The sequence below is a fragment of the Corvus hawaiiensis genome, chromosome 9 (genome assembly GCF_020740725.1).
Source record: "Corvus hawaiiensis isolate bCorHaw1 chromosome 9, bCorHaw1.pri.cur, whole genome shotgun sequence".
NCBI lineage: Eukaryota > Metazoa > Chordata > Aves > Passeriformes > Corvidae > Corvus > Corvus hawaiiensis.
In genome coordinates this window covers 249,359-270,749 of record NC_063221.1, presented here as the reverse complement: position 1 = coordinate 270,749, position 21,391 = coordinate 249,359, and the positions used below count along the sequence as shown (strand labels likewise).

At 57.6% G+C, this 21,391-nt stretch overlaps 1 protein-coding gene across 9 annotated transcripts in view; it reads left to right on the top strand.

Annotated features, from left to right (window-relative positions):
• CACNA1E (calcium voltage-gated channel subunit alpha1 E) overlaps positions 1 to 21,391 on the top strand; it is a 129,691-nt gene that overhangs the window by 33,875 nt on the left and 74,425 nt on the right. For all 9 annotated transcript variants that reach the window (XM_048312163.1, XM_048312162.1, XM_048312159.1 and 6 more), the window contains exons 3-5: positions 6,297 to 6,563; positions 15,012 to 15,117; positions 15,523 to 15,662. In XM_048312163.1, the coding sequence (XP_048168120.1) occupies positions 6,297 to 6,563; positions 15,012 to 15,117; positions 15,523 to 15,662 (513 nt within the window). The remainder of the gene's footprint in view (positions 1 to 6,296; positions 6,564 to 15,011; positions 15,118 to 15,522; positions 15,663 to 21,391) is intronic.

Here is a 21,391-nt window from a genome sequence, read left to right as displayed (position 1 = left end):
GGGAGGAGGGAAAGGGATGGATGCTCCCTAAACAGCCGTGGCTAATCAGCCCTGGCTTTCCACCCCTCGGGCAGCTGGAGGCTGGTGGGCCCTGATGGGTTGTGATGGGATGACATTGTAGGTTTGGGAACGTTGACTGGGACCTGCTACACTCATGTTTGTGTGGCATTTTGCTTCAGGTTTTTGTCGTGTTGTGTTTTGCTTGGCAGCTGAAAACTGCCAGGCATTTTAAGAAGTGGGACCAGAGATGCTCTGGGCTGGATTGTTTTAAGCAGACACTTGTAGAGAGGTTAGGAAAAAGAATCCCTAGGGTGGGAATGCACAGTGTGCTGCAGCTGGGGTCTTGGGAGGGGCTGCAGAGGGAAGGCTGGGGAAGAGCTGTTCTGGCACTGCTTCTTCTCTATCTCCATCACCTGCAAAAGCTTGTCTGGGTGGAGATGCAACCACCAAAGTCTCCTTTCCCAGAGGATTATTCCCTTATCCCAGCAAAAGAGAGCTTTACAATATTGTTTCCTATTGATTTTGAAGATGCCAAGGCTGGCTATTGGACTCATGGGCCTTGGCAATTAAAGCAGCAGTGGCTGTGAATGCGGGGATGTTTCATGGCACTGTGCAGCTAATTCCACTGCCAGCCTCACACATCCAAGTCCTCCTGCCCCAGCTGCTGTGTGGCACCTGGAGTGGCTGCTGCAGCCCGGGGGCTGGAGGAGGGTGGGGCAGTGACTTAAATCTGGAGGCAGAATTTACAGCCTGGTGTGAGATTTTCTGTCTCTCACTTCTCTTCCAGCCCTCTGATCCTTCAGTGGATAATCCCAGTGCTGACCTTGTGAATTCCACCTCTGGGTTGGTGTTTGGGAACATGTCCTGGCGGTTGTGAGGATGATGGTGCCCATCTCTGTCAGTGCTGGGGAAGGCACGTCCTGGAGAGGTTGTTGGGAAAAAGTGGGAGCAGACGGCACAGAGGAAACACTTGCCCTGCTCCGGGTGAGAGCTGCCTTGCTGTGAGGCGGTGCCGAGCCTCTGCAGGGCTTTGCTGGCACAAGAAATGCCATCAGGGCTGTCCTGGCCGCTGTCACAGCTGCCAACATCTGCACAGATGAGCATCAGGCAGAGGCTGGTGTGGTGCCCCTCTCCAGAGATGCCATCCTGGAGCTGCTCAGGCCTTGTCCACCCGCATCCCCAGGTGAGCAGTTCCAGCCCAGGGATTCTGTCTCGCTGCTGCAGCAGACGTGCTCGGCTCAGCAGGACTTTTCTTTTGCAAGTGGGGAGAACATCCTCCTTCTAATCCAGCAGGTAATGAAACTGTTCCTGGAAGAAACCTTGCATTCCTGCATGGTTATAAACACACTTCTGACTCACAGCTACTCAGTCCCAATTTGAAATTTGGCCAGAGCACCACCGTAGATGATTTTCATTTGATGCTTTTATTTTATTATTTTTTTCATCTCAGCATAGCTTATTTAAGAAATAAATCAGGATGCCAAAAGCCACTTTCTAAGATGAGTGCAGTCCATCACAGCTCCTGGGAATATCAGTCATGGAGGGAGAGCCTGTCCTCCCTCTCCAAACCCTGGCTGTGCTGTATTAGAGTCATAGAATGGTTTGGGTTTGAAGGCACCTCAAAGATCTTCTGCTCCAAGCCCCCTTCCACAGGCAGGGACACCTTCCACTACACCACGTTGCTCCAAACCCCGTCCAACCCGGCCTTGAACATTTCCAGGGATGGGGCAGCCACAGCTTCTCTGGGCACCCTGTGCCGGTGTCTCCCACCCTCACAGTCAAGAATTTCTTCCTAATATCCCATTTCATCCTGCCCTCTGTCAGCTTGAAACCATTTCCCCTTGTCCTGTCACTCCATGCCCTCGCCCAAAGTCCCTCTCCAGCTCTTTTGAGCCCCTTTAGGCACTGGAAGGGGCTCTAAATTCTCCCTGCAACCTTCTCCTCTCCAGGCTGAACACCCCCAGCTCTCAGCCTCTCCTCAGGGACTTGTTCCCTGTCTGGTGCTCTCTCCAAGCTGAGGAGCAGCCTCTGGCTTTTTGAGCAGCCCGGGGCTTGGCAGAGGATGCTTTTAGCACTGTTTCCTGGGTGGTTTTGGTGCCCGTCGCCAGCAATGCACAGATAGGAGATTTCGGGGTGCCCGGGCTGAGCCGGAGGCTGCGCGAAGGGATGCGGGAACTGCGCGGGGGGGTTGCGCCTGATCCAAGCATCCCGCTGGAAGGGGCCAGCCGCGGGGAGCCCAGCCGAGGCCCGGGCTGCTGCCTGAGGCTGGGGGGGCGCAGGGAGGGGACAGCTGCCGCTAGATGGCAATGCCGGAGCGGCGGCAGCGGCCCCGCGGCGGGGGGGAGGCTGGGGGGATGTGACACAGGGGCTCGGCATCACCCGGGAGGGGACAGCCCCGTGTCTCCCGTGGTGTCCTGCCGTGCAGGGCTGGCGGCGTGGCGGGGAGACGTGGGGGAAAAGCAAGGAGGGGACTTGAATGGCAATACTGGTGTGAGAATCATGGAACTGTGGAATCGTTTAGGTTGGAAAAGGTCTCTAAACTCGTCGAGTCCATTAACTCAGCACTGCCAAGGCCACCACCCAGCCACGTCCCCACGTGCCACATCTACACATCTTTCTAATCCCTCCAGGGATGGTGACTCCACCACTTCCCTGGGCTGCCTGTGCCAGGGCTTGACAACCCTTTTGGAGAAGGCACCTTTCCCAATATTCAGCCTGAACCTCCCCTGGTGTGACTTGAAGCTGTTTCCTCTTGTCCTGTCACTTGATGCCTAACAGAAGAGACCAATCCTCACCTTGCTACAGCCTCCTTTCAGGAGCAATAATGTCTCCCCTGGGCCTCCTTTTCTCCAGGCTGAACCTCCCCCCCCCAGCTCCCTCAGCTGCTCCTCTTCAGAGTTGTGCTCGAGACCGGAGGAGTGTTAGCCTATCTCCGCAAAACCAAGTGCATCCTGAGCACCTTCCTGTCCTGGCACCCGCTGTTCCCTGTCTTCTCGCGTTTCCTCCATTCACAAAAACCCAAACAGCCCCACAGAGCTGGCTCTGAATCCCTGTGCCATGTTGAATCATGTAGGCATCAGCCACACTTCTCCCTGACTCACAGATCCCAGAGTGCTGGGTGAGGGTCAAGATGAGAACGGCAATAAACATCCTGGGAAACAGAGCCTGCATCTCTTGGCATAGCCAGAGACTTTTTTTTTTTTTTTGGCTCTCAATCTTCTCTTAAGGAGCTGCTTTCTCATAAATATCCCATCCTTTAGCACCATCTGAGCAGGAGCAAGGCTCCCAGCGGGGTCATCCTGCACTCTGCTCTGCATCAATGAACACAGAGTACAGGCGAGAGCAAACTCCGGGTTCAGGGGACAGCCCAGTGCCCCAGCAGAAGTGTCCAGGTAAGGGGTGCATCTCTGCTTTGAGGGAACGGAGGAGGAAGGCTGCCTTCCTCCCCCTCAGCCGCTTGCTCTGAGCCAGGCAGGGGATGCAGGGGCAGTGCAGGGTCCATCCTTCCCCATCCTCCTTAGGCTCTGGGTACCACACCGAGCCTGAACATTTCGGCTGGGTGGGGCCTTGCTGTGCAGGCAAGGATGGGAGAGGGCTGGGGGGAGCAGAAGCAGGAGCTCTGCAAGGCTGAGGATCTGCTCCTGGCAATCGGCCCAGCCTCGGGCTTAATTAACAGTGGCTTAAAGGGCTGAAAGGTGGGAAGAGAGGCATCGTTGCTGCTGCTTCGTTGGCGGTGGGGAGGAGGAGGAGGAGGTGGGGTGAGCCACAAATAATAATTGATTTGTTTAGGGCAGTGTCTTGCCTGGGCTGAATCGAAGGGACTGTAATTAGTCGGTAGCTGCTGTGGCCACCTCCTTGCCTGTTGTTAGTGGAATGAAAACCCGGGGTCACCCTGGCTGGCTGGCAGCCGGTCTTGGGAGGGATCTGTGCACCCCTGCTTGACTCTGTGCTGCAGGGTGGTAGCAAGGCAGCCCGGCACTTGTTGAAAACTCCCCAGGTAACCCACTCTGGTTATAAAGATAATTGGAAGGAGGGAGTTGAGAAGGGATGCAGCAGCTGGATGTCGTGGAGAGCTGGTGGGTTCTCAGTGCCTGGCTGAGGTTGGGGCAATGATCCCACAACCCTTTTTGCAAACACTCCTCTGTTATCTTGCTGAGGAGGACCTGGTCCTTCCTCTTCATCACCTAGCCAGCCCAAGGGCTCCTGGCAATGCACCCATGAGAGCCTGGGCCAAAAAATGAGCCCTGTGGCCCTTCAGCCACTCTAGTGCCTGTGGAGTGGGGAAGTCCCTGGTCAGGTGTTGCCAGGCTGGAGCGAGGGAGAAGCCCTGGCCCAAGTGAGTTAATGATTTATGTTATTAAGAGCTTGTGGGTTTTTTTGGTTTGTTTTTTTTTTTTTTTTTTAAGTGCCTCAAGCATTCCTGGCTGCCCCACAGCCAGGTGTGAGGGACAGGGCAGCGGCCACTGTGTTTGCAGAGCAGGTTGTGGGTGGGGTGGACAAGGGAAGAGCATGACAGGGATACAGGGTGACTTGTGCTGCTGGCTGGAGCTGTGGGTGGTCTGCTTGTGGGAAAGGCAGGTAGCAAATGCCACAGGCCCTGGGGAGCTCCATGGCCTCGGGGTCCAGTGGGAGGGGTAGGGGACCCTGTGTGTGAACAGCTCACAGGGTGTGCTGTGTCCTGCCCTGCCGGGTGGCTACAGAGGGCTTGGGGACACCTTTGGGGGTCTGGGGGTACCCTGTGTGTGCCAGGAGGGCAGGGTGGGTTCCCCAAAGGTGGGTGGGTGGGCAGGAAGCCCCCTCACTGGGTGACCTTGGCACACGCATGGCTGTAGCATCAGCAGTGTCCCCAGTCCCCTGCCCTTAGTGGGGTGTCTGGGGGGGAGCAGGGTCAGAGACACCCCCACATGGAAGCTGCTGCAGAGGTACATCCAGCCCGGTTGTTTACACCTCTTGGATGAGCTGCTGTTTCTTCCGGACAACGCTGTGTGTCAAAAGGAAGATACTGAGGTGTGGAGGCTCATCTGTATGCGAGGGAGCAGGAGGGCTCTCCCGGGCACCCGCTGGCATCGGGCGGCTCCGGGGGGGAGCCGGGAGCCTCGAAGTGTCCCAAGGACGGGGGGAGGATGATGCACGTGGCCAGAGAGAGATGCTCGGTGCGGACCGAGGTGGGGTGGGGGGGATGCAGGGAGGGGACCCCCCCCCCTTGCTCCCCAATTTAGCCACTCACCTAGGAGCACCCGTGTGCTGGAAAGCCCTCTGCAGCCAGGGCGGGGGGGTGTGTGTGCTTCTGGCAGGGTGGGGGCTCCCCCATTGCCTTTGTTCCCTTCAGACCCACCCCTCGCCTCTGATTTTCCTTTGCGGCAGCTCCCGTGCTTGCCAAAAGAACGCACTGGATGGAGAGAGGGAGCGAGCCGGGCGTGTTGTGCGTGTGTGCGCGCTTGTGTGCGCCTGTGTTGCCACTGACTTCATTAAAGCGAGCTGTCCCCGAGCTGCAGAGGCGCGGCAGCCTTTAATTTTGTGGCCCGGCTCCTGCGGGAAGCCGACGTCGCCTTGCGTGCTCCTGCCCTGGCAGCGAAGGGCTGGGCATCCCTGCCGCCGCAGGTGCCTGCCCGGGGGCTCAGCCCTCCGCCCCCGCCCGCTGCCCCAGCGAGCCGGCAGATGGGCGGCCAGGCTCCCGCAGGATGCTGAAGATGGAGTCGGGAGGAAGGAGTTGGACACTTGGCTCCAACTAGGCTGGACCACGCTGCAACCTGTTCCCCCGGCCGCGGCGGCTGCGCTGGGTGCTGTTCCGAATCGTGTCTTCGTTTGCGAGGGGGTAGCTTGGAAGGACCTGGATCCCTGCCCTTCCCGTGCCCGTTCCCTGCTCGCCCTGCGGCGGGGGGGTTAAAAGGGGCTGGTTTGGGCTTGCAGGCAGAGCGGTGGGGAGGATGTGGCTGGGCTTAACCCCTTGCTTCGTGCGGGAAGGTGCTTAGGGACCGAGCGGCTGCGGCCTCCGCGGAGCACGGAGGAGAGCTCGCTGCCCGCCCGGGTGGCCGTTCTGGGGGCTGGAGGCTCGGCTGCCCCCCATGCCGTGCCCGAGGCGCTGAGCCGGTGCCGCAGGTTGCCTCCTCTCCTCCACGCGGGTCCCTGCTCCCCCGGAGGGATGGAGGAGAGACGGAGCTGAGCATCACCCGGAGAGGAGGAGGGGGCTGTGGTTGGGACTGCGCCCCGCAACCCCCTCCCTCTTCTCTCCCACCCCCCGCCCCCCCCGCCGCCTCGGTGCTGCTGCTTTGGCTCACCTGTGTGTTTTCTTCCAGGATGGCTCGCTTTGGGGAGGCAGTGGCCGGCAGGCTGGGCTCCGGAGATGGGGGCTCCGACCAGAACCGGAGCCGGCAAGGAGCTCCTGCCCCTGCGGGAGGGAGCCCTGGAGCCTTCAAGCAAACCAAAGCGCAGAGAGCCCGGACTATGGCTCTGTACAACCCCATCCCTGTCCGGCAGAACTGCTTCACCGTCAACAGATCGCTCTTCCTCTTTGGGGAAGAGAACATAGTCAGGAAATATGCCAAGAAGCTCATCGACTGGCCATATCCTTTCTGCACCCCCTGCGAGCCCCCCCTTTTGCTGCCCGGATTTGCCTCGGTGGCCGCCCAGGACACGTGCGTGCGGCACTATCGGGCAGGTAAGGCGTGCGAAGAGGGGTGCCCCGGCCCCTGGGGATGCTCTCCTCGCCCTGTTGCTGCCTCTCCTTCTGTCCTCGGCTCCCTGCCTGCTCCTGACAGGAACCGAGCTCTTTCTCCCCCCGGGGATCCCCCTAGCCCCTCCTGAGGCTTGGATTTATTAGCCCCCCATGGTGGCGAGGAGGGAAGCTCTGATCCCAGATGAACCCTGCATGCTTTGGGATGCTCTGTGTGTGTGCCTGGGGAGGTGGGGGGGTAGTGGCCTTTTCTCCATGCCTCGGTGTCTTGTGGAGTTTTGTCACCCCACCCCACCCGGAGCCACCTGGGAGCCCATGAATCTCCAGTCCCTGCTGGGTGGTGCCTCTGTCCCTCCTGTGTGTACCCTCTTTGCTGCAGATTGCGCCTGGCAGGGGCACAGCCATCCTCGCCCTGCAGCCCCCGGCCCCCCATGGTGGCTCTGGGAACTGGCTGCCCCCTCCCTGCGGCAGAGGGAAGGATGTTGGAAACCTCCGGTTGTGCCCCGTGGCCCTCTTTGGGGAGCTGTGATTTTATCCCAGGGACCCCTCTCCTAGGGCGGGGTGGAGGGTGTAGATCTCCCCTGCTCCTTCCCCTGTTCCTCCATCCTTTCATGCCTCCCCACACACCTCTCTCTGCTCCCACCCTCCCTGTGGGTGCCCCTGGGCGCCTTGGCTGCTGCCCAGCGCCACAGCTCTCAGCCCCACACCAACCTGGGCTCGATGCCTGCTGCCCCCTGAGACATCCCCTGGGCTTTGCCCCCATGGAGGATCTGAGCCTGAGAACTTCAGTGTGGCCACGCTTTGGCTGTAGGAGCCTCCCTGTGCCGTGTTCTGCAGCAGTGATTCCATGCAGCTCCCGCTGCTGCCGCTTTCTCTCCCTGCAACTTGTTGGTTGAGTTCCCGGCCCCTCTGGCGGACACGGGAGAGCTTTCCCTGGTGCCAGGCAGCAATGCCGTGGTTTGGTGCAACAGGTACCTTGGGGAAAGCCTCTGGTGAGGCCCGGGGATGCAGGACAGGTCACCCACCCTGCAGAGCATCGCAGGGGAATTGTCCCTTTGCGGCTCCAACACGTCAGGTGAAGCCTCTGCCAAGCAGGAACTGGTCCTGCCTGGGGAGCTGCGACATCTCCAGGCTCGAGGGGGTGACCTGGGCACGAAGGGCCAGCTTGGAGGGGCTGAATTCCCCATGGCATCCCTGAATCTGCCGCTCCCAGCAGCACCCACCGGGCGGGTGGCTGCAGGAGCGCTGGTGCGGTGGCGAGCTCGGGGACGTGGCGGCTCAGCACGGAGCCCTGCAGGGCAGCAGCCAGGCCAGCCGCCTGCTTTTCCAGAATATGCCAAATTATTCATGTGCTTTTCCAGCGCGGTGTGGGAGGGCCCTTGCCCCTCCGGCTTTTGTTGGGAGCCAGAAGGATGCCGCTGGCCCGGCACTCCCGGCGTGGGCTGGGGTCCCGTGCCGGTGTGATGTCTCATCTCCAGGCAGCCGCCGTCTCCTAGAGACTGGAGCTCCACCACCACACGAGCAAAACTCCCCAGCATTATTCTCCCCTGGAATTTGCAATGCATGAGGGAGATGGGCTCATTTTGTATTTTTTTTCCAGAAGTAAGTGGCATATTCCCATGTGAGTGCTGGGAACAGGCGTGCTCCAGGCGCGGGAGCTGAGTGTTCCTGCCTATCCCCCGCCTGGCTGCCATCTCTTTCCAAGAAAAACTCATCCACCCTGGATGTTCCTCTGCACCACTGGAGTTTTGAGGGCTTGGGAACGGGCAAGGCCTTTTGGGGGTGTGTTTGGTTAGGTTGGCCGGGCGAGTTGTTTCCATCCTTGTAGCTGTAGCCTGGCACAGGCAGCCTTTTGGTAGGGCCAGGAAGAACATGTGAGTACCTCAGCTGCCTGGCCTGGAGCCCATGGCATTGTTCCTGGGCGAGGGTACTTTGGGGAGGAGAGCATTGGATCTTGGCCATGGTCAGTAGGAGCTGCTGGCCTTGGGAGGGCAATGGGCCAGTCCTGGTGCTGTGGGTCAGGGTGGGCACAGCACCAAGGAAAGCTAAGGGGTTTGGAGAGGAGCACAGGGAGGAGTGAAGGCTCTTCTTCATCCAGCTCTAGTTGACTAGGTAATAGGGCTAAAAATATCTGGTGATTCAGGCCTGGATATCTGCTGGGTAACTGTGTAATTATAACCAGCAGCCTCTGCAGTTTGGCTTCCCAGTGTAAATAGGGATGATGCATGGAGGAGAAGGAGGAGAAATACGAGCAACTGGGACTGGGATGCAGCTCCCTGGGAGGCAAGTCTTTGCCGAGTTCCTCACTGGAAAGCCCAGTGCGTTGCCTTCACTGGAGCTGCTCTTTTAAAGCTGGTCCTGCCTAAACTCTGGGGCAGCTGTTTTGGCTGTAGGAACATCTCCTTCTCTTCTCCTTGAGAAACGCAGCCTTGTCCTCCTGCCTGCTCTCCTTCTGCTGATGGCCAGGCCTTTCACCCTGATTTCATTTGTTTGGCTGCCTGGAAGGCTCCAATTCAGTTAGTACATGAGATGGGCTGCAGCTCATCTATATCTGCTCCGTTCCTCATTCGCTTAATCACATTTGACCTGGATAAGATCCCTCTCCCGCCCCAGGAAGGCCAGATGACATTGTGTGGCTCTGGCTGTGTCCCCAAGGACAGCATCTGGCTGCAGGCTGTCCATTGCACCTACCCCTAGTGCGGCAGGGAAAGGAGATGTCCATCAGGACCTTGCCGCTCCCTGCAGTGAGGGATTTCATCTATCTCGGCCCCTTTGAGGACCAAGTTTTGTGTTGGGCTGGCCTAGAGCAGCTGGAGTGCCCTCAGAGCCCCAGGGCACATCCCCATCCCAACAGTCAGGGGGATTTTGCTCCATGGGAAGCACACCTGTGAGTGCCTGAATTGTTTGTTTGATGACTCTCCCTGTGACCTGATGCTGCCCCTCAGGGACCCTGCTGATGTCACAGCCCACCTGGCCAAGCATCTCCTGCACCTTGGCTTTTCCCCAGCCACAATTCCGGCAGGTCTTGCCTTCCCAAGGGAAGAGCCTAAGCCATGTCATGCCATCCTTGGGCAGCTCCATCCTTGCACTCCCCAAGAAGATTTTTTTCCCCCCCACCCCTCCCAGGCTGTTTTCTGTGCCCTCCATTCATCAGATTTTAGAAGGTTTTTTTTTTGGGAGGGGCGAGTAGGTGTAATGGCAGGTCCATCTTTTTGACAGCCGGGGAGAGCGAGGCTGCCTGTCAGATGGTGAATTTAAACAGAGGCAGCTGTTGTCATGGTGATGCCAAGTTGCATCCTGTTGCTGTGGCAACCAAAGTTAAAAAACTGATGTTAAGGCAGGAAAATCACATGATGTGGTCCTTTTTTGTTTAAAAAAAAGAAAAAAAAAAGGAGGAGGAGAGGAGAGAGATTTGATTTCCAGGGTGAGGTGGGGGAGAAGGAGACGCTTCTCCATGGAGCTGTTTGCACGTGGCAGGCAGGCATCCCACATCCTGCATCCCGCATCCCTACGGGAGCGGCAGCAGTGTGGGCAGCTCTGCCCCGTTGGACTCCTGGCTGTCACTGCCTTTGGTTTAACCCCTGATGGAAACCCAACCACTGCATTGTGGAGCGGAAGCAGCAACAGCTGTGACTGCAGAGAGTGAGCGTGGTCTCCTGTGTCCGTGCAGTGGGATTTGAGGCAGGCTGGGTGCTCCTTGACAGCTGTGCAGGGACACAAGCACAACCCAAGCCCGTGCTCACACTCCTGAGCCTCTCTGTGGCAGACACACGGCAGCTGGCTCATGTTCAAAGCCTAGTGGGAGGATCTGGGGTCTGGTCATCACTTTCTGTCCACCCCCTCCCAGCATGGATGGGCTGGGAGTGCTGGGTGGCAGGACACAGGGACAGAGACAGCCAAGAGGGGCCACAGCTCTATGGATAGTCTTATCAGCGGGGGAAAATCCCTTGTGTCCTCAGGGACAAGCCAGGGAGGTACTGTGGGGACGGGGAATCCCAGAGTTGAATTAGGGCCATCACAGGCTTTGCTCTACTTGGCACTTTCGTTTTTTCTTGGAAACCAAAAACCTCGCTTGCCCAGAGAGGTTGTGGACTCCCTGGAATTGTTCAAGGTCTGGTGGGATGGGGCTCTGAGCAACCTGGTCTAGTGGAAGGTGTCCCTGCCCATGGCGGGGGTATGGAACCAGATGACCTTTAATGTCCCTTCCAACCCAAACCATTCCATGATTCTGTGAAAACAGCCTTGGAGAGAAGGTGCTCTCTTTCCTGCTGCAGTGTGGAGCTGAGAGGAGGAAGATTGCAGCATTCTAAGTGGGGATGTTGAAGATGTGGATGTTTCTTCCTGTCATGCCATGTCTGTGCAGGACAGGCAGCAGTGCTGCGATGGGACCGGAAAGATGAAGTCCACAGGTGTAGGAACTGAGGCATTTTCTCATTGACACCTGAGGAGAGCAGGGAAAGCCCCTCAGAGTAGCAGGTCCCCAGGGAAGTGTGGGGAGAGGTGGGAAATGGAGACATGACTTTCTAGGAGGTGTTGGAATTGGGCTGGATGATGCAGGCATGGACAGGGGTTAAGTTGTCCCTGCTCTTTTGGTGGCACTGGAAGGTAGGATTCCCCAAGGCCCACGTGGCCTCACTCCTGTGGCTCCTCTGCTCTTTCCCCCTTTGCCTGCCCAGGAGTGGGGAGAAGGTACTGGGAAGTGGTGGAATGGAGGGGAGCTCTCCATAGCTCCCGTCCTTGCCTGCATCCAGGGAGGGATTTATCTCGTGTCCAGCCTCCTGGGGAGATTGTGTCAATGTCCCATCAGCACCGTAAATCCATCTGCAGGGACTGGAGCTGGGCACACTCTCTGCCTTAGCAAGATGGGTGTTCTGGGTGGGCTGATTTGGGCTTCTGGCTGGGGAGGAAGGTGAAGAGGAAGGTCACGGCTGGAAGCGGGGATCTGCCGGTGGCCAAACCCCTCCCTGACAGACCTGCCAAGGAGCTCCAGCTCCAGGCATGGGGTTAGCCCACAGTGCCTGCTCCAGGTGGTCTTGGGGGATGCCCCCATGGTCTGGGGTCGCTGTCCCCACCTCAAAGGCACCGTGAGGCAAGCGTGGAGCTGCAGGTGTGGCGTGCACGGGGATCGGCTGAGTTGCTAAGGAAACAAGTCAACAGTGCAGGGGAGAGAGCATTGGGTAAAGGAGATAAATCAATAAGAAAACCTATTTTTATCGGCTCCCTAATGATCCTCCAGGAGAAGCCAGACGGAGGAGGAGGAGAAGGCTGGAGGGAGATGGGCTCTTATTACTGGGCTTGGAGGGGGGCGAGGGCTACTCTGCGTTTTGGGTGGCTGAAAGGTTGTGTAATTATTCATCTGATGTGGGAGAAAACAAAGCGCTGATAGAGGATTGTCCAGTGGACTCCAGCCCTGACTGGGAGGATGCTTGCTTGGCAGAAGAGTGGGGATAAAATTATCCCTGAGTTCAGCCAGGTGTTTCTGCTGTCCCTTGGGAGGTTCTTTTCCTCTTGGTCCCTCAAAACCTGGCACAGCTGGAGCTATGGGGGCTGGTTTCCACGGGATTGATGTCTCACGCAGCTCTGGATGTGATAACCCAGGCTCAGCTCCGCGGGAAACCGGGCCAGTGGGGTTTGGAGAGTCACTTTTGGCAGTGACCTCATGCTTAGGTCAGTGCTTTGGGGAGCGATTGCCCTTTTAGACTCGGCCAGGCTGGACGGGGCTCTGAGCACCCCAGTCTAGTGGGAGGCATCTCTGTCCATGACAGGTTGGAATGAGATGGTCTTTAAGGTCCCTTCTAACTCAAACCACGCCTTGATTCCATGATATCTGTTCACCCCCACGCCTTGCACTTGCTGGAGGTGGAGCGGGAATATGTCCTGTGCAGGGGTGTGGCAGATGTGCATTGTCCTTGTGCTTTGAACCAGAGGCTGGAGCCAGCAAGGAAAGAGAGAGGCAAGGTGTTCTGAGCTCCCCAGGCACTTCTGAGCAGGGCTCCCACGCTGCTGTGCTTGGAGCAGTTGGTTTTTCCCCACCTGGGTGTCTCTCCCACGGGAACAGTGGCAGGGAGCAGTGCGGGATGCTGGGCAGACAGACGGACTCTCCGCGCCGTTCCCACACTTCTCATCTAGGCAAATGTGCCTGGTGCCTGGGGAGCTGCTGCCCCGCCCCACTAACACGCTGTTTGTCTCCTAAGCCGGTGCTAATTGCTCGCAGACTTTCAGGAAAATGGTACCAAAAGGTCCCAAATAGGCTGGTGGCGCAGGGCCAAGCGCCGCGGTCGGCTGGAGCGTGCGGCCGCAGGTGGGTAGCAGGGAGGGGACGTGGCCTTTGCCGGAGCCATGCAGTGAAATACTCACTTGTGCTAAGCCTCAGAGGAAAACTTTTGGAGTCTGACCCCCCTCCCCAAGCGCAGGGAGCTGCTCCTGCTCCGTGCCTGGCTGGCAGCGAGGTCCGAGCCGGCAGCAGGGAGCTCTGCAGCCTTTCCCTTTGGGTTTGCCTCTAATTTAGCGACCATTAATTTCACTGAGTGGCCTTTTAAATGCCTTGGCCGAATCTTTCCTGGCTCTTCTTTCCACCAGGCTAAATACATCCCAGCTCCCTCAGGCTCTCCTTGGCTGCCTCTCCTGGCCATCTCTCTGGGGACCTGCTTCCATGCCCATCCCTGCTCCTACCTTGCCAGTCTGCCACAGCATCACTGCTGCCGGGGTCACTTCATGCTTTCCCATTTCCCATGCTCACAGCTGGCACTGGGGTGTCTTCTCTTGCCTATGGGCTCAGGGCCACTGGTTGAAAGCATTTCACTGCAGTTGGTGGCCAAAAGACAAGGTTGGAAAAGACAAAATCACCCCTGATGGGACGGGCGTTGGACACCTCCTTGCCTGAAACGTCAGCCTGAGGATGTTGGGTCTGGAGAAGCCTGGTGTGGTGGGGAAAGGGCTTAGCCGGCTTGGAATGGTGGGAGTGGGGATGATTCCTTTATGGGCAAATCCATCCCAGGTGGGATCACATCCCCCTTCCACAGACACTAGCTTTGGGAAAGTGGCAGTCCTCTCCCAGGGTGGCTGCTGGTGCCAGTGGTGGCACTAATAGAGCTGTTTTGGCACGGAGCAAGCGGAAACAGGGGTGTGCTGCCTGCTGCTGTATCGCTCCACATTTTGTTATTGAGGACAACAGGGCTTTTATTGTGAAGAATTGGGAAAGATGGATGGGAAGTTGGAAAGATATGGCCATCCTGTCATTTGGAAGTGCTTTGTTTTCAGAGCTCGGCAGTGGGCCAGGCAGGAGAGAGCTCCGTGTCCCTGCCTCAATCCCATGAATCAAAAGGCAGGAGGGAGCTGAGTTTGGGGTGCTTTCCTGGGCGTCAACCTGCCCTTCCCTTTCTCAGGTCCTCAGACACCAGTATCTGCTGCCACTTGTCCTGGCTCAGGGTTGCTTCCAGGGAAGGGTGTGTAAGACCTAGACGTGGCTGTAGGATTTAGGATGCTCATAAGGGTGCGGCCAGATCCTGTTGATGAGGTGCTGCTGCCCCTTGGGGTCTTGCTGAGGTGTGGCTGAGCTGGGATATCTCCACGGGGAGCTTCCACCCTGCCTGAACTGAAGCTCAGACCCAGGTGCCATCAGTGTCTTGAGCTGCGAGTGCTCAGTCACGTGCTCTGCAGCTCCCAGTGCCACCTGGGCTCATCCTGCTGCCCATGGGGTGCTTGGCAAGGCCACAGGGCAGACTGACCCAGGTCAGACCCCCAGGACCTGCGAGGGATGCCCCATCCTCCTCAGGCTGTGCAGATGCTCCCTCCCCTGGGGATGTTTTAGGACAGGGGCTGCTGACACCTTGTGACGTCTCCCCTTTGTGAGCCCCATCTCTTGCTGCTTTGTGATGGAAAGGAGTAGGAAAGCAGGAGCATGTAAGCCCTGCCCAGAAGTGTACCATGCCAGGGAGAAGCCTCCCTGGTAGTGCCAAGGACCATGCCAAACCTTCTTCCAGGCAAAGCCCAGCCTGGTTGTCCCACCTTGGACCTTGTGTCCACCTTCTGGGCTCCCTGCACAAGTAGCATCTCTCTCCCATGGGAGTTCTCATCCCAACAAAGACTGCAGGCTGATGTCCCATGAAGTCGGGAAGGAGGTGATGAGGCCCCAGATGGTCTCCAGAGAGGAAGGTCTTGGGGGCTGTCACCCCTCTCATTTCCAAACACCAGCAAGGTGGGAGCAGCGGGAGGTGGAAGGCAGGCTGTGTGGGCAGGCTCCCGTGTGGGCAGCAGGGGCTGAGCAGGTGAAATGAAGGGTGGGATGGAGGGCTGGGGGTGCCACCCACCTCTTCTCTGCTCCTTAACTCGCCTCCACTCCCTTCGAGTACATGATCCTGGCGACCATCATTGCCAACTGCATCGTACTGGCCCTGGAGCAGCACCTGCCCGAGGATGACAAGACGCCCATGTCACGGAGATTAGTGAGTACCCCGTGTCCATCCCTCTCTGCCCTGCACTGGTGGGCTGGAGGGTGAGCAGCCACCCAATCCTACCAGGCAATTTCTCCTGATTTTGGGGTGGCCAGACAGGAGGTTTCCTCTGGGACTAGCTTCTCCAGCCTTCCTGGGGCTGCTGTAACATATTTCTTCTCTATGGAAAGGGTTCAGGAAGGTTTAGGCTCCTTAAAAAGGGGTAGGGAAGGACTGGGCAAACCTTCTTTTTATTCCTAAGGTTGCTGCTGGCTGAGAAAGGGCTGGGAAAGTCCCAAAGGAGATGATGGTTCTGGGGAAGGTGGGATGGGACGTGAGCTGGGTCGATGTGAAATGTTTGGTGCTGTGTTTGCTCAGTCTCCCCCTCTCACTGGGTCACTGATTTCACTCCGGCAGGAGAAGACGGAGCCCTACTTCATTGGGATTTTCTGCTTCGAGGCTGGGATTAAGATCGTGGCCCTAGGGTTCGTTTTCCACAAGGGCTCGTACCTGCGCAATGGCTGGAACGTCATGGACTTCATTGTGGTCCTCAGCGGGTGAGTCGGGTGCTGTGGGGCCGGTGGTGGAGTTGGTTGGGCTTGAGGACCTGTCCTGGCAAGGACACGAGCTCCAGGACACGGGGAAAGACCCTGGTTTGCTGTTGTCAGTGGTGTTTCTTCATCCTGATGAGGGAGGGGAGGATGGTTCCCTGTGCTGGAGATGCTGTGTTGGCTTTGCTGTGGTCACTGATGGTGGGACAAGGCTCCCTACAGGAGCAGTCGGGCTGGCTCTGAGGCCACCATGTCTAGCTTTTCTCACTTGGTGGCCTGTCAGGCACCTGAATACAAGGCAAAGTGAGGACAAGGTGGTGGCATGACCTGATAAGTGACTGGATGTGATCTGGGAGAGATTCTGGTCAAACCCTACATGGGGAGGGGGAAAATCTCTTCTCTTGCCTTCCCAAGCACTTTGCAGGCTTGCCTTGCTGCTGGGGGTTGGGAAATGAGGTCTGGCTAGGGTCACATTCCCAGGCGATGCTGCTCATCATCCCAGCATGCAGCAGTGATGCTGGGGGTGGTAGCACACAGAGCTTCACGGGTGCTGCTTGTGTCACTGGTGGTGTCACTTGCCAGGGACGTGGCCCAGATTTGAGTCCTGCTTGCTGGGCTGTCCTGGTGACACAGAAACAAGCAGGGACATTTAGGCTTGTGTTAGCCAACACTGGCAGTCAGCTCGAGCAGAAGCCCCCCGGGGCGACTCTCTGGGCCCCTCTCTGCGTGGAGGGCAGATGGGGCCTGGATTGTGGCTATTTCTTTTTGCCTGGTGATGGAAATGGGATGTTCAGAGGAGCTGGTTTGATGTGTACAAACAGAAGGTGCCTGCCTGTGGGTCTGAGTGCTCCATGAGAGCTTTGCTGGGTGCAGAGCAGCAGCAGGGCTGGCTGGGAAACTGAGGCAGGATGCCTGCGGTCTCTACAGAGCTTCCTGCTGCACAGACCTGACTCTTGGCTTGCAGGGTGGTGGCACCACGTGGGATGTGACACCTGTTTGGGTATTTGGAGGAGGAAGGGGAACGTTGAGCCTGCTTCTGATGGGGTGTGGTGATGGGTGCTGCTTGGCCGTGGTGGAGAGGTGCAGGCTGGGACTGTGCCTGAGAGGAGGCTTGAGGAGAACGTGGTCTGGTACATTTTGACTCCCTTGGTCCAATGGGGACCTGGATGGCCTCACTGGGGAGTGGGACCATGTCAGCTGGGAATGGAGGGTGTGCTGGCTGTGAGTGATGCTTCTGGTGGGCAGCAAACAGGCGGCCTGTGGGAGGTGCAGCCCTCGCACGGCAGGCTGCTGCTCTCCCACATCTGCAAAGTGACTCATGGGGAGGTTTCTGTGGCTCCTGGGCGGGGCAAAGGTGCTCACATCCCTGGGGACAGGTGCTCACATTCCTGGGGACAGCATGGGACACACATTGGTAGCAACAAGAGGGGCTCTCGGCCTCACAGGGCAGCTGCAGTGCTGGGCCCAGTGTGCGGGAAGGGCTGGGAAATGCCCATCACCTGCATCCCAACTCAGGCATCCTCTGGGGCGTGGGTCAGAGGGAAGCACTGGGCTGTGAGGAGGGGCTTCACCAGGGACCTCTTGCTGCCCTCCCCACGGCGCCGGGCGAGCGGCTGTACCCGAGCCGGTGCTGAGTCAGCGCTCGGCAATTACTCACTCGCAGAAGCCTCGCCAGCTCCTCTCGGTGCCGGGCTGAGCCGGGCCCCGTGCCAGGGAATCAATTGTCCATGAAGGGCTGCGAGCACCGCGCTGGCCACCCTGGCAGGAGGTACCCACGCTCCCCCAGGACTGCCGGTCACGGGGCACAGCCCTCCAGCGTCTGCTTGCCCACCGTCGTCCCCCTGGTGTCCTGATGTTTGCTCCAGCAGAGTGGAACCCTCCCCAGGGAATGCCCCTTCACTGGCTGGCTTTGCCCCAGCAGTGCCTGCTGGCAAGGCCTCACCGACCTGTTGGGGCAAATTCTATTGTGTGGTGGGTGGAGGAGGCAACCCACGGATTTTCACCCTGGCCTGGTTTTGGGGTCAATGGACCAGGTCATGGGCTTCTCTGTGCTGTTCAGCTCTTGCTTTTGCCCTGGGGTGCTGCCAAATCTGCTGCTCCCTGGTGCCATGGTTGCGCTTCCCATGCAAGAAACTCTTGCCTGTTTAATCTGCTGAATTATTGGCAAATTCCTGCAGCAAATAATCCTTGGCTGGCAAATGACTTGCAAACAGCTTGTGGGAGAAGGTTTGCACTTGGCGGCTCGCTCTGTGTCGGTTGCATAAGGCGGGCGGTGGAGCCCGCACGGGGGATGTGTGCGGGCAACCGTCAGCTTTGGGATCGCCTCTGCGGACTCAAACTTTCTGCTTGATGAATATAGGAGTGTCTGGATGGAGATCTGTGAGATTTGGTGGTCGTGGGGATCTCGTTGTGGCTTATAAAGAGGCTGTGGCTGTGTTGGAGGGGATGTTGTGAGCATCAGAAGAGTAGGGTAACACTTGCCTCAGGGTGTGCTCCGTGGGTTTGGGATGCTGATGCATCCCATGATGGGCCAGAGAAAACATCCATGTGAGCAGGACCCACCCCAGGATCCATCCCTGAGGGACTCAGCATCATATTCGCTGGTCCTTGTCCCTCCAGTTGTGACACAGGGTATTACTATTCCTTTCTGGACTTACTTTTGCCGTGTATCTGATGGGAGAGGTCCTTAGTCTGGGTGGCATCATGGTCACAGACACCACACTGGGATTTCCATGAGCAGTGGGATTTTCTGCACCCTCTCCCTGCAGTAAATAACCCTAATGAGGGGCTTCTCCCATGAGCAGCCTCCTGGGACCCTGTGCAGGAGTGGATGGCACTGACTAGGGTTCAACTGGTGTTTGCTTCTTGTGTCAATAAATCAATTTTTTTTTTTTCATCTCAGTGGAAATCAACGCCCACCTAAAACTCCCTGATGCTAAAGCTTCCACTGGGGAACTAATAGTCACATTTGTAAACCTGCTCTTTTTGTAACCTGTGGTTTCCAAATCATCATTGCTGCCTGAAAAAACAGCCTGTTCTCCCCCAGCTAAAAATAATTTTATCTGAAAGTGTGCATAAAATACCTTTACTCGTTGTGAGGCAGAACCAGCGAGGAGAAGATCTGCATTTCCCCTGGGGTTTGGGGACACTCCCCTTGTCTCAGAGCTAGCTGGGTGCTGAAGCTGGACTTGTGACCTGCTTAATGCAGTGTGACCTGGACCAAAAAAGGGGACAATGGGTCAGAAATGGTTAGAAATGACAGTGGAAGGTTGGAGACCTTTTAATTGGTGGTCCTGAGAAAGTGAGGCTGAAAGAGTTTCAGCCACCAGCAACTGGAGCATGAGCTCCCTGCTCCCTGGGTGCCATTAGGAATAGAGAACAAGGACCCTACAGCTGCCTGCTTTGTCCTACACCATATTTGATGGAAGAAGAAGGGTTAAACTCCCTCTGCAAATATCCAGGTGGGTGTGTGCTTTACACACTCCGGTGCCTGAGCATCATCAAAGCACCGTTGGCTTTTTTTACAGCAGTAATACAATAACACGTGAGAGGTGAAGGGGTGGGGGAATACTGCTAACAATGGGGAAGAAATCCAAACGGGAATCAAAAGGCCCTTGTGAAGCTGTGCTGCTCAGGAGCTGGGGAAGCAGCCGCTGTAAAAGCTGGATAAATACGCCGGGGTCACTAAAAGGAAGCGCTGCCGTCAGGGTTTTTGGGAGGGTTTAATAAGAGCTGCTACACCTGGGTGTCTTTTGTGAAGCCCTTGGGCACGGTGGTTTTCATTAAAGGGTTTTGTGGGGTGGAGCGTGGCCAAGGCAAAGCAGGAATGAGGGATTGCTGGCGCTGCCTGCCATGCCCTTAGCAAACCCACAGCCAGTGCCGGAGCAGGACAGCCTGGATCTCCAAGTCCTGCCCCAAAATCCAGCGTCCTCTCCCTACAAAGCCGAGCAGCAGCTGTGAGCCTGGTCTCTGTCTGACCTCCCAGGGAAATCCTGTGCACACTTGTGCCCTGGTTTCCTGCTGTGGCTGGCGGGAAGCAGGATGGAATAGTTCCGAGGAAGATGTTTCCTGCTGTGCTGTGGGGTTGCAGGATGAGCCCAGGGATGAGGAGGGCAGGTTGGCTTTTTTGCGTGTCTTGGTGCTGCCTGGATTTTGGGATGACTGTCCAGGAAAGCTGCCTTTTCACGGTTCCCCCTGAGCTCCCCCATGGGAGAGGCAGGGATGTTTTGCCCTCAGGTATTTACTGCACCTTGTACAACCCCAGTTCTGTGTGTTCAGGTGCTCTTTTTAGTCTTGGAGTTCCAGAGATGGGAGGGGGATCCTTGAACAGGCACTGGCAGCAGCTCCATCTGGGAATATTGACATGCTGCATGCCCTGGTGGTTTGGGGTGCTGGCCCCACGGGTGCCTGGCACACCACACCAGTATGAGAGCACACCTGGGCTGGGAACAGGCTCTTCCCACGGCGCCCACACCTTCATTTCCCTGACCCAGGAAGTACAGCGCACCTCCAAGCAGGGAAGCTTGGGGGAATGGGTAAGAGGCTTGGAGAACAAGTGCTAAATCAGAGCACAAGTGAAGCACCCTGACATGGTTGTCCTGCTGGAGCCAGAGCCACTGCAAGGAGTGCTGTCCTGCAGGGATAAACCAGCAAAGAGACAACCCCAGGTCCAAAAGCCCAGCAGTACTTTGATCACACCAGACAAGACGTTTTCCCCGCTCTTTCCTTCTTTTCCTTTCATGAATCTTGGCAGTCTCCAACCTGATGCCTGCCCCCTCTCCCACCCCTTTCCCAGCTCTTTCCTTTCAGGACAATTAGTAAAATGTTTGGTCTTCCTTTTGGATGAATAATTAATTTCCCAGCTCGGTAAATGATTCATGTGCCATATGCCACAGCCCTGGGATGTGCCCGACACTGGCACCTCGTACAAAGGGCAGCACCGCTTGCCTGTCTCGGCGAGGGGACAGGGTGGTGATGAGGGAAAAGGCTTCCTGCTGCTGGAGATGGGAGTGGGGATCCTGGGCATGCAGAACTCTGGCTGTGGCTTTGGGGGAGACAGGCATCCCGCCTCCTCCCAGCGCAGGATCCGGCCCGCGTGTCGCTCACGCGATTCCTGCTCCATCCTTCCCAGCTCCTCTTCCCTGCCGGTTGGTTTCCTGAAGCCGCAGAGTGAGTCAGTCCCTCCCACGTGGCTGCTGGTCCCGGGGGCACTGCCTCCCCTGCCAGGCACCCCTCGATCCCCTGTGGTCCCCAGGGGCTCCTGCTGCACCCCAACACTCTTGCAGAGCTCCTGCTCTGGGGTGAGGCACTCGCTGTCCTGTGGGGGTGAAGCCTTGGGCTTCTTTGCACTGTCACGTACCTTGCTCTGGGAGAGGGGTTGGGGGGTATAAGCCTGGCCTGAGGGAAGAGACAGTGGGTTATTTCCTCCTGATCCTCGTGTGAGAAGGTGGGGTCACACAGGTGGGTGCTCTGGGATCTCACACCCCTCCTTTGGCATGAGTTCAGGCCGGCCCTGCTGTGGCGCACCCTTGCCTGTGCTCCATGTCTCTTGTGGGGCCAGCTCTCCTGTCAGTGACTTTAGGTTCCCACCAGGTCCTGTGTGGGCAAATGCAGTTTTACCAGCATCATCTCCCCCTGCCAAACCCTGTATCTGCTGAGAGGCAGCGTGGGGACTGGGCAGGAGGGAGACGTGGAGTTTGGCCAACCCACAGGGTCTGGAAGAGGGGATGCTCCCT